The sequence below is a fragment of the Electrophorus electricus genome, chromosome 11, assembly GCF_013358815.1.
Source record: "Electrophorus electricus isolate fEleEle1 chromosome 11, fEleEle1.pri, whole genome shotgun sequence".
In the NCBI taxonomy this organism is placed as follows: Eukaryota; Metazoa; Chordata; class Actinopteri; order Gymnotiformes; family Gymnotidae; genus Electrophorus; species Electrophorus electricus.
In genome coordinates this window covers 3,985,873-4,001,739 of record NC_049545.1, presented here as the reverse complement: position 1 = coordinate 4,001,739, position 15,867 = coordinate 3,985,873, and the positions used below count along the sequence as shown (strand labels likewise).

General features: G+C 42.8%; 1 protein-coding gene across 10 annotated transcripts in view; it reads left to right on the top strand.

Moving 5' to 3' along the window:
* Positions 1–1,118: 1,118 nt before the first annotated feature.
* Positions 1,119–15,867, top strand: part of LOC113579899 (kinase non-catalytic C-lobe domain-containing protein 1) — a 28,069-nt gene continuing 13,320 nt past the window's right edge. For 3 of the 10 annotated variants that reach the window (XM_027014120.2, XM_027014118.2, XM_035531393.1), the window contains exons 1-13: positions 3,319–3,619; positions 3,753–3,861; positions 6,212–6,410; positions 8,370–8,428; positions 9,496–9,642; positions 10,737–10,854; positions 10,942–11,657; positions 12,028–12,142; positions 13,079–13,150; positions 14,411–14,472; positions 14,597–14,755; positions 14,982–15,059; positions 15,440–15,521. In XM_027014120.2, the coding sequence (XP_026869921.2) occupies positions 3,757–3,861; positions 6,212–6,410; positions 8,370–8,428; positions 9,496–9,642; positions 10,737–10,854; positions 10,942–11,657; positions 12,028–12,142; positions 13,079–13,150; positions 14,411–14,472; positions 14,597–14,755; positions 14,982–15,059; positions 15,440–15,521 (1,912 nt within the window). In that variant the 5' untranslated portion in view covers positions 3,319–3,619; positions 3,753–3,756. Of the gene's footprint in view, positions 1,213–3,316; positions 3,620–3,752; positions 3,862–6,211; positions 6,411–8,369; positions 8,429–9,495; positions 9,643–10,736; positions 10,855–10,941; positions 11,718–12,027; positions 12,143–13,078; positions 13,151–14,410; positions 14,473–14,596; positions 14,756–14,981; positions 15,060–15,439; positions 15,522–15,867 lie in introns of those variants that run through there. The other 7 variants (XM_027014116.2, XM_027014117.2, XM_035531390.1 and 4 more) reach the window with 4 other exon arrangements.

Below are 15,867 nucleotides of genomic sequence, written 5' to 3'. Positions count from 1 at the left end.
AATGGATTGTAATGCACTATTATGCATTCTTCTACTTTAAGTGGTCAGTGATCTACAGCTGTTGCTGGAGCTGCTGACCTTACGCAGCCCCAAGCATCGGCCAGTCATGTGACCGCCTTAGGACCGAGCTGTTAATGTTAACTTTTGGGGTGTAATTATGTAATTAAACTATGCCATACTGGCAGGCTTGAAGGCTTTTAAAACAAAATGCTCTTACACAATAGAACTGATGTGTTGTTAAGCTTGTTCTTCAAGGGAATTCTTTTTTTCATGTCAGGTAAACAGCCCACAAAGAAAATAGTTCTGTTAGCTTCAGTTCCGCAAGATCTGCACCAAAAGCGAGAGGTTCATGTGCTGCCTGCATGTCATGTCTCTCGGGAAGCTGTAGTGAGGAAACTCCCAAAAAGTTTTTTTTACAAGGAATAGAAATCCTGCTTTAGTACTGTTAGGCCACAGTCTCACTAGGAAAACTTATTTGTGGATGCGATCGGCTAATACAGAGGCCAACACAGTAGTGTATCAAACAGTTACACGGTCACCTTAAAAAATGGCAGCCTAAGCAGCCTGAGAGACTGGTTCTGATTTGTGAAGGACAGGGAGTGGTGCTGTATCCCAGTTGTACCTATGTTGTACCCACTGGTAAGGGTGTGGACAGCTGTGGAATGCCAATAGGTCCAACACTCTGAGGGCAGATACCCTGAGTCTAAATAAATAAAGGGCAAACACTAAGTCTAGTAACATGCAGATATTTTCAACAAAATGTAGCAAAAAAAAAACCTTTTTTTTTTAGGTTACTCGGTTAGCTGGAGATTAATTTAAAAAGAGCTCTCATTAAAACAAATACATTTGCATTAGAATGTATGTGTTTACTAGTCTCCTCTCTGGATTAGACTTTTTTTTTCCATTTCTCTTGTTCATATTGTCCTCAGACAGTGAATGCCTAGGAAGGCTGTTGTGTTTCTAGGGTCTTCACTGGGCCACATTACACAGTATTTCCAGAGGGACTATCGAGGAAGGCCAGCCAACATTAACCACTCCTACTTCAGCCATGTCCTTTCAGAAAATGCAGCCTAACAGATGGATCTGGCCCTGTCTATAGCATTTCGCAATACCCAAGAACTAGGTGAGCGTCTGCGTGCTCTGCTGTTCTCCATGTCAACAATGTTTCACCTAGACGACACTGGTTACTGAGAGAGAAATTGTGCTGTCAAGGTGAGTCTCTGTCTAGGGGAGTGTTTGTGTAGGAGAGATTGATATAATTGAATACAATGTCTTCCTGGACAAACTTAGTCTCGGTTCTAGAATTTCAACTCAGCTGTTTGGAAACTTATAAAAGTGTGCTAATCACAATTCTTCTGACTATTTAACCTAGGGTTAACAATTGTAGCTTATATGATTAGAATACACGATATCATACCTGGCTCAGTCTTTTTTATGCACAACGAGTTGAGTCATTTTCATTTGCATAATTAGTCATTTGTGTTTGTCATTAAAAGGTGACTCAAGGTCAGGTACAAGCAGAGTGATAATTAGCTTGCATTCCTGCAGCTGTCATGTACTTTAACTACATTCCTACATAGTGCTACATCTGAATTATCCTAACATCTCATTTGCTGAGGGCAAACTGTCCACCGGGGTCAGTCCTGTATGACTCTCCACTCGGCCTTAGAGCTGTTAGTGGTTCATTATCTCCCCTGGCTGGTCAGAGTAGCAGAGGACCAAACCCAGACCTCAGGCTGGCACATGAACAAGTCAAAAAACAGCATGGACAAATTGTGTATTTCTCTCCACAGTTTTCACGGCTACTGCAGAAAAACAATATGTTTCGAAACATCGCTCGGTTTTCAGGCAACTAGATAAAATAAAAATAAATAATATATATAATTTTAAAAATCATTAAACATTTAAATATTCATAGTTTTGTGTTCTCGTTTGAAACATAATTGTGTGGTTACAACAGTTAAACCCTTACTGCCCCAGGACCTGCTGGTGGGTCCAGACTGTAGGAACACTGCCTCTAGGCTTTGATTCTCTGGGGCAGTGGTCCAATATATTTAATCACTAGACGCTTATGTCCTGGCTTGATTTTGTTGCCTTAACTGAAAAAAAAAAAAAAAAAAGCGCTGGCTGAGGTACCTCGGCGCTCATCTTAGCTCACATGGGTGTCTGTAAACTCCTGCTGCTGTTTAAAAACCCTCCATCAGATTTCCAGACCATTTGCTCAGTTTCAGTATAATCCATTGTACTTATTCATCAAATAAGCCATTATTATTTATTATCCTCTTAAACACCAAGCACCTGTCGGTGGGAACACACTTATTCTTCACTTGTAACTTCAAACCTTTTACATTCGTTTCAGCTTAGTTACTGAATAATTCAGTATGGTTACTGAATAGTAATGTAATTACTAATAATAATTCAAATTAACAAATGAATAAGTCAGAGCTTGAAGACGTTAATCGAGGGTATATTTAAGGCAAACTGTTTTAAGATATTTACATGCAAGTCTACACAGCTATATCGAGCGTTTCTAAGTACATGCCACACGCCACTTTTCAGAGTAATTACGAAGTCAACAAAGCCAAAGAGATTCAGCAATTCAGTTAATTGCACTGAAGCTATTATTCCGTCTTACAGACGTACAAAAAAGGTGTTATTTTATGAGGGGACGAACTGATTCCGTAATGACTGATGTAGTCCAAGTTCTTTGTTAATTACACATCTCCTGTAGCCTGCTTGACGCCACGCGTAGGCTTCACACTTCAAAATGAATGTCGCAGATATCCGGAGCAACCTCTAAACACAACGCACGCACAGTCAGGCTGCAGGCTGGACGTTCCTAACGTTGCCTACACTCTAACGTTGCCTACACCATAACGTTTTCTCCACTATGACGTTGCCTACACCATAACGTTTTCTCCACTATGACGTTGCCTACACCATAACGTTTTCTGCACTATGACGTTGCCTACACCATAACGTTTTCTCCACTATGACGTTGCCTACACCATAACGTTCGCTGCACTATGACGCTGCCTACACCATAACGTTTTCTGCACTATGAAGTTGCCTACACCATAACGTTGCCTACACTATGACGTTGCCTACAGTTTGACGTTGCCTACAGTTTGACGTTGCCTACACTATAGCTTAGTTGCACTGACGTGCATGCGGTCACATGACGTGAAATGCTGGTGGTCGCTGCGTGGTGATTAAGGGACATCGATCATTCTGTACTTATGCACTGAATCCGTGCGTCTCTGTGCGTAGCTGGAGGGATTGGTCTTGCTTTTCCTCGCGTAGGTAATGTCTTCTGTTGCGTGCGTGTGAAGGCGCGCCGCGCGGTCGTTGCCATGGCAGCATAGTTAGCAAACTCCCTCGTTGCCGTCGGGGTTTTTGACAGCGAGTCGGGGAAATGGCAATTCCTTTACTTTCACTCACCACCAGATCTGTGAGGGGATTTCTGTGCGTGCGAGTGCTACAGTACCAACGCTCCGTGGAAGGCTGCACGGTTTTGTAAGACGGACGCAGAATTTTCTCTAAAGTCGTGTCCTCTGAGGGGGACGTATATATAAATATATATATATATATATATATCTCCCTCAAAGCCGCGTTTCAGGTCAGTAGCCGCTTGCCAGGAAAAAAAAATAAGACAGATGCAGCGCTGCTACTGAATTAAAACGATGACAACGAGCCACTCGTAGCCCGATTCTTTGAGAATCGTTTTATGTTTCATATATCTTACAATTAAGGACCATGGGGACCTTTGCAACGGGTGCAGTAACTCTGGGTGGTGAGGAAGATGAAGAGGATGAAGAGCGCTGTGAAGTTGATCATTTACCTCCGCTGCTTGAGGATGAGGTGAGAACGTTTGATGCACCTGGACTGTCGCTCATCCCAAAAGTACGACAAAAGTCGTTGGTTCGCCTTTAAAAGAGTTGAACAGCTACTCCCGTAATTTTAGGTGGCATTATTTTTTGCATGTCTGAATTTGCTGAGCAGTGTTAATAACTCCACATTCCAGTGACAGAAATAAAAAATGTAGGTCTGTTGTTGTTGTTGTTGTTAACAGAAACCATTTACAGATTTTTGCATTTCTGGAGCTGCAGTAGATTGGCATGCCCATACACATAAGGGAAAATGTTACATAGCCTCATTCTGAAGCTTTTGGCTTGAGCTGTGAATATGGCATGACTCACACATTAACAGCAATCGCATAAATAAGGTCTCATAAGAAATAAACTGAATCAAGTTATGTAAAGCCCTTCCATGCTCACGTCTGCTGCTAATGCCGAGACTGGGCCGGGCCCTCTCTTTTAACTTCCTTTCAGCACTTTTGTGCGCTGGTGTGAAGCCCTTACACTCTGCTGCCTATCCACTTGATATCGTCTGCGGAGATGAATAGAAGTCACCGTTCCTCATCCACTTCTGAGATCATTATTATTCTTTTTTATATTCAGATGTATAAAATCTTTTAGTGTTTTTATTTATTTATTCTTATTTAGTTGACTCATGCCACAGATCAGAAATTTTAATTAAAAGTCCCAGACAGCCTTTCTTACAAAGAATGCCGTCTTTTTGACATGCTAAACAGTCGACAGTCGTGTGACTGTACCAGTACGTAAATGGATAGTACACTGTGAGCTGTCTATCTACTAAGCGTTTGCTCCTAAGGGACCAGAGAAGTCCATCAGTATCGTGCACCTGTACCATGCTGAGTGTCCCTTTGAGCTTTCTCAGTAGAATGATGGATTTGGGTGTACAGAACTGATACCCGATTGGAATACCAAAAGACAAATTCTAACCAAGGCTTAGGAGGAGAGGAGAACTTATGTAGGCCAGAATGTTTAAATTACACGGAGAGAGAGAGAGAGAGAGAGAGAGAGAGAGAGAGAGAGAGAGAGAGAGAGAGAGAGATATAGAGATAGATAGATAGATAGATAGATAGATAGATAGATAGATAGATAGATAGATAGATAGATAGATAGATAGATAGATAGATAGATAGATAGAGAGAGAGAAAGGCTATGTTTCTCTGCACTGTTCTACTGGGAGTTTGCCTATTTCTGGGCCGTACTTGCACTACTGCATTAAGACGCTCTTTCCTGCACTGTAAGTTCTTCGTTTTTCCGGGTCTGCCTCACTCATTCTGAGCGTGTGAGTGTGTGTTGTACAGGCATGCGTATGTGTGAGGATGTAAACATGCAGGACACTGGAAAGCATCACACAGAGACACTCTTCAGACAGTGAGGTCTTGGAATGGACGATTCTTTCCAACATCGGTTATCGGTTACACAAAGCACGTCTGTTGAAAAATCAACCAATCTTTCATAGTGTGTGACATCATCACATATCTAGCTTTATTTTCAGAGTGTATCTAGGGAACCAGAGAGTTGAGATAAAGGTCCCTGTGTAGTTAAATGTAGCCTGTGTGTAAAGTGGGTTTCAGCTGTAGACAAGCTGCTGAGCTTTTAACCAAAATGGCACTCAGTTGAGTTTTTAATACAGCACAGATTTACCAAATACTCCTCACTATTGGTTCTCTGGGAAAATAAATATATGGATTATAGCATTATGCTTATTTAGATTTAGATAAATCTTTGAAATCTAAAAACATCCCATTTTATGACATGTGCGACACACAAAAGACACACACTGAAGGCCATAAATGATGCGCAGTCACAAAGCACAGTTCTTTAAAAAGTGCATTTACATTTGTCTGACGCTTTTATCAAAAGCAACTTACAATTATCACTGAGTACAACTTGAGCAATTGAGGGTTAAGGGCCTTGCTCAGGGGCCCAACAGTGGCAAGTTGGCAGTGGTTGGGCAACCTTCTGATTACAAGTCAAGTACATTAACCACTGAGCTACCACTGCCTGAGAAAGGAGACCCACTTGCAGTAGAACCAGGAACTATGCCAGTATCTCATCAGCTGTCCCATCAAATGCTCATTTAAGATATGAAATCATAGGACTGTTGCCACTATGGTTGGTATAGGGATTGTGCTTCCATGCAGTACTGGGATTGGTTGAGGTTAAGGGCTTGTATTCACTTTCCAGCTAAGAATATTTGTTTCCCGCTAAGAATATAAGTTCTCACTCGCGCACATAAAGTGACTTGTTCAGTCCTAAGAAAATTGCTTTTGAAAATTTCCTCTCTTAACCTCCCAGTCTTCCATGGCTTTGTCCTGTGTAATCTGCCCCCTCAGGAGAATGTTTCTCTGGCGGATATCCTGTGCCTGAGAGACGGCTGTCTGTCTGAGCAGGAGGTGTGGGCAGTGTGTGCGGAGTGTGTTTGCTCCCTGCAGAGCATCGCGCAGTCTCCGCTCTTCCACACACTCTGTGTCACACCAGACACCCTGGCCTTCAACGCGCATGGCAACGTGTGCTTCATGGAACTGCTCAGCGGTGAGTATGCCTCGCTCGGCACACGTGCCGCTGTGGTGTTTGCTTTGCCTTCCTCTGTTTTGCTGTCAGCTGCTTCGTTTTAATCAACGGAAGTTCAGAAATTTCTTTGAACTTGATGTCCAGGTGCTCTTTACAAAGCCACTTTAAAAACTACATATAAATAATTCATTTTTTCATTTGTAGATTTGTTTCAGTTGGCAGTAGTTGTGTATGGCCTGGTTTGGCCTGGCCAATAGTGTGAATAACATGCAAATGATGTCTCTGACTAATTTGTCTAAATGCCCAGTTGATCTACTGTTGATCTACTGCCCTGAGTTTAGTTCCAGCCTAAATCTAACACACCCAGCCCAGATGATCAGGGTGTTCAGGAACATGTAGGTGTGTTAGATTAGGGTTGGAACAAAGCTACTCAGGTTATATCTCTAGGACCAGGCTGGAGAACTCAGTGTTCCGAGCGAGTTGTGCTGTAGTACGACTCCGTGATTCATGTACGTGCTGAAAAATCAATGGTTTTAAATGTCACCAAACCATAATACACACAAAGATACATGCACACATGATATTCCCTAATTGTTATCAGATATACAGTGTAGTACATGAGCAACAGGCAGTGGACCTTTTTTTGTTGTTTTTATTTTTGCTCTGTACATTACACAGGGTTTGAGTGAAACAGGCTGTATGGGTTTAAATGGCTATGATGCAGGAACCCTGTAGAGATATGTAAGGATATGCCAAGGATAAACTATAACAGAACGATGAAACGAGTTAAAAGGGAGAAAAAAGGAGCTATTATTAACCCAAAGCATCCTGCATGAGCATGTGTGGCTGGCAGTGTAACAGGGCTGGTTGTTTCTATTGATTTGACAGCCCATGTGCCGACAGTTAATGGTGCATCTTGCAGCATGACAATTACCCAAAACATACTACTAAATGTACTTCTTCAGGTTGAAGAATTGGATGCTTTTAGACTGGCTAAGTCAGACACACAGTCTGAACACGCATTTCACTTACTGAAAAGTTTATGAAAGCAATAAACCCCCGATTCAAACCAGAACTGGAAATGCCTACAATATAGTTTATGCATCGTCTGGGGAGATACCCAGCAGTCATCGACCACAAAGGACACAACCAAATCGTAAATATGATTCTTAAAGTAATTAATTGCTTTAAGGACTTTAAGAAATCAATGTAATGAGGACCTGCATATAATAAGAGTTTTGATTATTATGTGGTTCACCCAACATACTGTGGATGTAATGGCCCTCAAATTAAAGGTGCCATTCTGTACTTTACCCTTATGTGCTGGAGTAAGAGCAAAAACCGACTACGCAAGTTTAGATGGTAAGGTATAACCATTGCCCCCGTATCCAGTTAGCATAGGATACACAGCTCTGACCTCATCATAAACCCCACCCTCTGTTTTCCCACCAGGGCCATCACTTCTGGTGTTGCGCTCGCGTGTGCGAGGGCCGAATCAGTCGCGTAGCTGAAGGTTTATTGCGCCCATGTTCTGATGGATGATGCAGTGTCCCTGTTGCTTGCCTCTGGATCCCCTTCAGACTGGAGGATGGCAGCTCTGTGTGGGAATGTGTAATGCCAAAAAACAGAGAGGGTGTGAGGAAAGGCACCTGGCCTATATAACCGTCTAGGTAGCGACTGGATCGCCTCTGCGACTGTGGCCTACTTAGAGGAGGCGGAGCAGCTCTGCTGCAGCTCGAGCCTGTCTCTTCTGAATTACCGCTGAAGGAGCTGTGATTAAACGGCAAGGTCCCTGCAGACCTTCAGGGCTGTCTCAATAAACATTCACTTGAGGAAACAGATTCTTTTCCTTTTGTTTGTGTGTTGTCTCGTATTATACTGTTGTCGTAGAAGGGAAATAAATGTTTTAGCCGATGCATCTGCTTTGTTTAGCTGTGTTAGCTGTGTTTATCAGCCTCTCGTATTGCTTCCTGTTAACAGATGACCCGGATGGCTCCTTTGTGCCGCCAGAGCTGGACAGGACTGGGAACACGTTTGAGGTGAACTGCGGCACTGGGGTTCTGTGAACTGGGTGTCCTGCTGTGTGTTGGCAGGGCTGCTGGGTGTCAGTAGAAAGGGGTTCGCACTCACAACAAAAGCATTAGGACTAGGTGGACCAACTGTTTATTTATAGCTCCATTACGGCGTATATCAGAACAGTTCTGGCTGAATAAAACTGCTGTTCTCTTAATGCAAGCTTGATGAATGCATCATCATATCATGCATGCAAAAATATGGATTATAAAATCAATAAATCAACATGAGGTATTTGATTTGGACAGCATCATTGACATACAGCAATTGATTGGTATAACTAAAAGACGAGGGCCATTTGTGGTTGTCATCTTAGATGCAGAGTTGCCCTAAATTCATCATATATGGTTGGAGGTCCAGGAGTCTAGAACACTTTCTGATTTCTAAAGTCAAGCAGTATATTATTGAAAGTGGATGCAGCCTTGCAATTACATGCTATCCTCTCTGTAACTAAGAGGAAGGTAAATATCTGTTGTAAGCAAATCCAAAGAGCATCTGTTCCTGTAATCATATGGCTGGACGAAAGTGGCCCTCATGCCATGGAGGAATGTTTATTTATTGCATACTGGGTCTCTGGCAGTGGGTGTCATGTTGTGCGTGAAGGGGGTGGGGGTGTGGTTAAGGATTCACTTGCTAGCTTAGACAAAGAGTGCATGACCTGCCACACATAATGGACACTACCTGTCTCCAGGCAGCAGAACGGGGCTGCTGTTCGCTTTCATATTTGTCTGTGCAGACTGTTTATTGGCTCATGGAAGAGCATGATGACATAACCAAAACAACAACACATAGCAACACACAGGTGGTCCAGTGGGACAAAGGCACTGCTGAGACCCGCACACTCTTGGATCTGGCACTAATATCTGTGTAGTGGTTTATTATTATCCTTATTGCTGTCCTTTTCTGTCTCTGCTTTTTTATATAACTGATTAACCTGTTCTGTTTGTGGGATGGGCTTTGTTTTGAATGTTCTTCTGCGCTTTTATTGTTTTTCATCTCTCTCTTTCTCTCTCTTTTTCCTGTCCTGTTTTAGGGACACGTGTTTTCCCTTGGGTCCACTCTCTCAGCTGCGCTGAACTATGCCGTAGAGCCTGAGCTGGAGGCCGAGTTGGGGGCAGATACCAAGAGGTTACTTGAACAAATGCAAGAGGAGAAGCCAGAGAACAGGCCCCGCCCCCAGGTGATATTTTCCTGCTGTGAATAAAGTTGAGAGTTTTTTTCTTTCCTAACTTCACTTATTCGTCATATCGAATAACCATTACAGCAGACATTCACATAATGTTCCATATATTTTTAGAAAAGAGACAAAAAAAAAAAAAAAACAGGGAGGGGGAGACAAGAATGAGAGAAATGAAAAAGAAAGATGAAGGTAGAAGGGTAATGGCAGGCAGGGCTGAGGGAAGACTAAGGAGTTGGGTACAATTTTCAAAATTTGTATTTGTAACAGCCAATTTAACGTGCTCTTATATATTCTGAAAAGGGTTCCACAGTTTACAAAAGATCCTAGTTGAATGGCTAAAGGAAAACTTGATTTCGTGTTCTCTAAGAAGATAGAGCACATCTTTGATTCGTTGGGCCGAAGTTGATGGCGCTTTTGTGATGGTGAAAAAAGAATCCTGTTCCTTCAAAATTGTACAGTCAATAAATATATTGTGGTTTATATTGGGGGTTCAAGTCATGGACTGCACAGTGGTAGAGATGCGAAGTTTTATGCGTGAAGTCTCGAACTTGTAGGTACCAGAAAGAAATAATGGTTTGAGGTAGCTTACATTTTTCACAAAGTTTCTCAAAAGAAAAAGAGACACCATATGAGTAAAGATGAGTAATTGATCTGAAGCCCAGAGTGGCGAACTTCAAAGGTTTTACTGAGTAAGAGGATTTAAAGATGAGGCTCAGGCACAATTGAGCAAGAGTTCTTTTGTTAATAAATGAAAGACATTTAGCATATGGAAGTGTTAATAAATGTTATGAAACACTAATAAAATGTTAAAAAACAAAACATGCAAAGAAGTATTACTAAGACTAACCAGCAATGTACACGTCACGTGCTTCTTATCTCCACGCGAGGATCTGCCTTTAAGTGACCCACTGATCGAATAGCATGTCAGACCCACCTGGTCCATTTGGGTCTCTCTTAAATAGTTACGAAACTGCTGGAACATAATTACCTGCAATCATGCAGCCATAAGATGCAAAACATGCTTTATCCTACTCATCAATTTAACATGGCTCAAAACATTATCACACTGAATGTCACATTCTCACTCTCAACAGGACATCCTCTCCCAGGCTGACATCAAGCTCACAGACACGTCATCCACAGCAGTCTGTCGAATGCTCTCTGCTATTGGAAGAAGAGTGCTGTCCATAGAATCCATCTACGCTTTCCAAGGTTTTCATGTCCTCTTATCTTTAACTGTAAAGCATGTTCTGTTCTCTTAAACGGGAGCCTAATTATAGGATTTCCTTTTGTTTACAGATGAATGGGAAAAATCACGTCATCAGTTTTTGGAATTCAGAGGGTCGAGGTCAAACTCTGTTGAGACTCACACAGGCAGACATTATTCATCTGAATCTTATGAGGAAGAGGACTATCTGACCAAACAAAGGCGCTGTGTGTGTCACGGATCCTTTCGGTCAGGGAGTGTGGATGAGTATTCTACGGGTCCGGGCTTATTCAGAGATGATGGCTCACCGTGCCAGTCACAGAGTGGCTCCCCCGTCCACAGGAGGCAACAGGAACGGAAGTCAGGGAGAGCCCGGAGTGCCCTCAATCGCTCCTGTTCCGTTCCCGACTCCAACAACCCTCCGGCCTTCTCTCCTCCATCACGCACGGATATCAGCAGGATGGTGACAGACCTGTCGGAGATTGGAGGAGAGGAGAGCATGGTGGTGATGCACTGGGAGGAAAGGATGCTGAAGGGAACACCCAGGAGACCCACAAAGGGCGCAGATCCAGACAGGAAAATGGAGGCTTTCAGCCAGCAACCAGAATCTTCAAGCAGAATCCGAAACTCTACCCCTCTTCATGCCAGCGCTGACACAGACCTGGATGACACAGAGCAGAAATGGGCTGCTGGGGACAAAACCCCTGTCCCCTCCACAGACATGAGGGAGACGACGGAGCTCAGTGGCCTTTGCTGTAACCACATGACCAAAAGCATGCTGTGCCTGAACGAAGAATCTCAGGACGAGGTACGATGTAGAATCCCCAATCTGAAAGAGGGAAGCTGTAGAATCCCCAGTCTGAATGAGGTAAGCTGTAGGTTCCCCAGTCTGAATGAGCTCATATTTAGATTCCCCAGTCTGAATGAGGTAAGCTGTAGGTTCTCCAGTCTGAACGAGATAAGATGTAGATTCGCCAGGATAAACGAGGTAAGCTGTAGGTTCTCCACTCTGAACAAGGTAAGATGTAGGTTCCCCACGCTGAACGAGGTAAGCTTTCTCCAGGATTCTGCAGGCTGAGTTTCTCAAGAGACAAGAGGATTATCTCCTTAGTGGCGAGTTGGCCTTTGCGCTGAGCGCATACCTGTTCCACAGCCAGATGAATGTGTTTCATTTCCAGTGGATCTCTTTGCGGGAGCTCCTCTTATGCTGCCTACGACCACTGTCCATCAAAGAGCTATGGGCTTTGTGCTACACCTGCCTGTCCACACTGCAGACCTACACTGACTTCCCAGGTTAGTCTTGTACAGGGAATGCATGTACAAGTTCAGTACATAAAGTGTCCCCTGAGTTTGTTCCCTAAGGCAAAGCTGAGCCAATGAACAAATGCCAATTTGATCTTAAGATTTGGGAAGCATCTAACCTACGCTTAAGATAAAATAATACCATAATACCTACGGTTACCAGTCCTTTAGTCAGTTCTTCCTGCTCAAGAGCAGAGGTTAATTGACTGATGGTAACTTGTCTTGCTTTCCACACAATCTGGGCCAAGTTTTCAGCCATTTCTTTCTTGAATTACCTTTTCTGAAACAGGGCAATTGATGAGGTTTTATACTGTAATTTATGATGCATAGGTCACTCATGGAATAAAGTGCCAAAAAGATTAACGTGCACAGGGTACAGAGCTCTGGCACCGCTAGTCAGCAGTTGTGCCAATGTGGACTGTAAGATTTACGGCAGGCTATTAAGTACAGCTTTGGAGAAGGTGTACCTACTAATGAAGTGATTGGTGCGTTTGTCACGATCAGTTAAGTCATCTGGATAGCACTGAAATGGAGAAGGAATCCAGGTCATTTTTTTCTTCTTTCACTTCCACTGGAGGTGGACTGCAGCTCAGAGCTGTTTGGTGACAGTTGGTTGCTGTCTGACACTGCCGAGAACGCTGCCGAGCAAAACGAGTTGCGCTAATAACCATCGCAATGTCACACCAAATATCAGCTTTCATGGCAGCCACAAATAGTCTTTACCTAATGTCTTCAAAAATACTCTTATTCCATAGCCTTCCGTCTGTGGGCTATTTTGGGAAGAGTTACAGTGCCAGACTTGTGTCTGAATTATTTCATTCTGAATGATTAAAAAATCAAGTACATAATTATTGTGCACTATAACTTGTAGTAATTTGTTGTGTATGTGAGAGTGTCTCTGTTTCTTTTTGTATCCTGTTTTGAAAGCTTACCTGTGCCTGGACTCTGTGTATGTGGGCTGTGAAGGAGAGTTGCTGTTCCTCCATCCTAAAAATACAGGTACTGCTATTCCCGACACAGTGTTCGACATTCACTGATGAATGGAAACCAGCGACCTCAGGAATACATGCAGATATTCAGCACACGGACAAAACAAGACATGCTAAATGAACAAGTTAAACACTGAATAAGTCAGATTAGAATCACGAGGAGCACCTACCTATGTTAGCTATGGGGAGGGCATGAGCAACATGTCAGCTGTAAAAGACCCCTGCAGGTTAACTTTTGGATGTTTGAGATTTCAAAGCAGCATGTATCCAGCTTGATGGTGCATGAATCTGTCACAATAAGTGCAGAAGGGAAACTGGCTTGAAGACATTGGCAGAAAGTGCTGTCAACGAGGAAGAGTGGTCCCCAGTCAAAACTCACTCGTGGATGGACAGTCATGTTAAAAAACTGGCCCCAGTTATAGCCCTGAATTAAACACCTCTGATCCAAAGTAGCAGACAGCAGAATCTGTATGTGATCAGATTCTCAAAGGTGGCATTTATGGAAGGACTGCTGTTTGAAAACTAGTTGTACCCAAGGCCAGGGCGCAGACGTACATAACCTGATCAGTGGAGTAACGGTACTATGATCTGACAAATTGTCTTTCACACTTATTGCTGCATCCTGATGTCTTGGAAAAAAATGTCTACGATGTCTGTTGGGGGCTGGTAAACATGATAGTTGATCCTTAATGAAGGGCGGCCTTCTAATGGGACTCATTCAGTCTAATGGTTGCTTTACATGGTGCACACTATCTTGTAAATACGGCTCCCTCATGATATACCCACATTCCAAGATGTTAATGCCGATTACAAGATGGCGCCCTCATACACAAATGTCAACAAATTTAGAGTGGTTTCATGAACACCAGAGGAAGGTTCATTACCTTCCAGCTGTTTCACCAACAACAAACAGACCCAGAGGCTTTTCTTCTAGAAGTCCAGTATCCTACTGCACACAGTTCATCGACTTGTATGACACAGTCTTATTAGATATTTCTTTTTGTCTTCTGTACAGTAGACGTATGATGTCCACTGAAGCTGTCCTGTACTACATGGATGAATGCCTAGTTATATATTTTAAATTTGATGCAATATGTAGATTCACTGTAATTTTCAAACAACATTATATCTCTAGGCAAGTTATCACTAAGCATTCCCTACTAACTAACAAAGTGCACTGAATGCTGTGACACCATCTGGTTTTGATGTTTGTTTTTTGGCTTGTATTCAGTGCTTCATTCCTACTGTCTGTTATTGTTATTCTTTGTAGGTTCCTGTGATGCCTTTTATGTAGCTCCTGAATTCCAGGAACATGGTATTGTAACTGAAAAGGTTAGATGAAATGGTAACCACTGTTTTTATAGTGAATTGTCACTTTCGGTTCATGTAGCGCTTTTCTACAAAAAGGGAAGTATTTGAGCTTTGAAAGACAATTGTGTTCTTTGTTCTCTTCTAGGCCTGCGTATACGGAGTGGCAGCAATCCTGTGGGCCACAGCTAAGTTCCATTTGTGCCCTAATCAGAAGCTGGCTATGCCCAGAAAGCTGAAGAGACTTCTGCTTGAGATGGCCAAAAGAACGCCACTCGAAAGGCCGTCCATTGTGATGGCAAAAAAAGTAACAGCCTGTGGCTACAATCGGCCGCTCTTACAGTTCACTGGAAAGCTCTTTAAGATATTAAGAACTTGAGATAATCGTATGTATTCAGATATTTCTTTGTCTGTATACGAGCATCAGTGTTGCATTACTTAAGTGAGTCAGAGTCAGTCCAGCAGGAAGAGCAGGGTGTCTGCGGTTCTGGTATTCTCATCTTCCTCTCTCTCCCTCTGCTGCGCTGCCACAGAGTTGCCGTGATTACCTGTCCCGGCAGGGTACCTGTGCTGAGTCTGTGTGGACACAGCTGATCAGACGAATCCATAAGGTACAGCCTTGTACGTGGGTTCACTTATCAAAAACATTATTGCACTTATGTCACATAAACAAGAAAATACACATATGGCACATATATGGACATGGAACGGAGGCAGGCAATTTTCTCCCCTGTATAAATAACCTGAAGATATATTTTCAAATCCTGGATAATGTGCCTATAACTATATTTTCAGAACAAACAATAATGTCTATAAATATAATTAATATAATAACATCATGTCCACCGTGTGGGTGATTGAACTCTCTACAACATCTCTTTTCACACTTAACCCATGTGTGCTAGTCTAAGCAAGTATGATCATCTTTGTACATATTCCTAATTTGGACTGGATTTAATGGCTTTACCAGCTGAGTCTTGTGGTTTTTCAGGCATCCAACAAAGTTAAAGAGGCAGAAAGTTGTCCAGATTTGGGCTCATTCAGAAGCTCTAGTCCGGCAGGGAGGACGTGTGGTATGTTTGTTGTGTTTGTTGAGACTATGACCCTCTGCTCAGTACCCTGTTTACTTGTCTATAGCATGATGGGTAGTCTGAGTTCATAAAGTAAAAACCTCCAGGATTCGGTTCCAACCACCTGGACTTGCCCTGCTGCGGGAGGTCTACACCACCTACTAAGAATAGTTCCAGCCCTAATCAAACAAACATTCAGAAGCTTCTGATGCCCTGGACGAGTTAGTCAGTGCAGGGCATCAGAAGTGTGTTATATTAGGTGTGTTATATTAGGGTTGAAACCTTGCAGGAGCAGGAACTTTCCATTTCAATTTTGGCACCAATTTCTTGGCAATCCTTTGGCAAAATC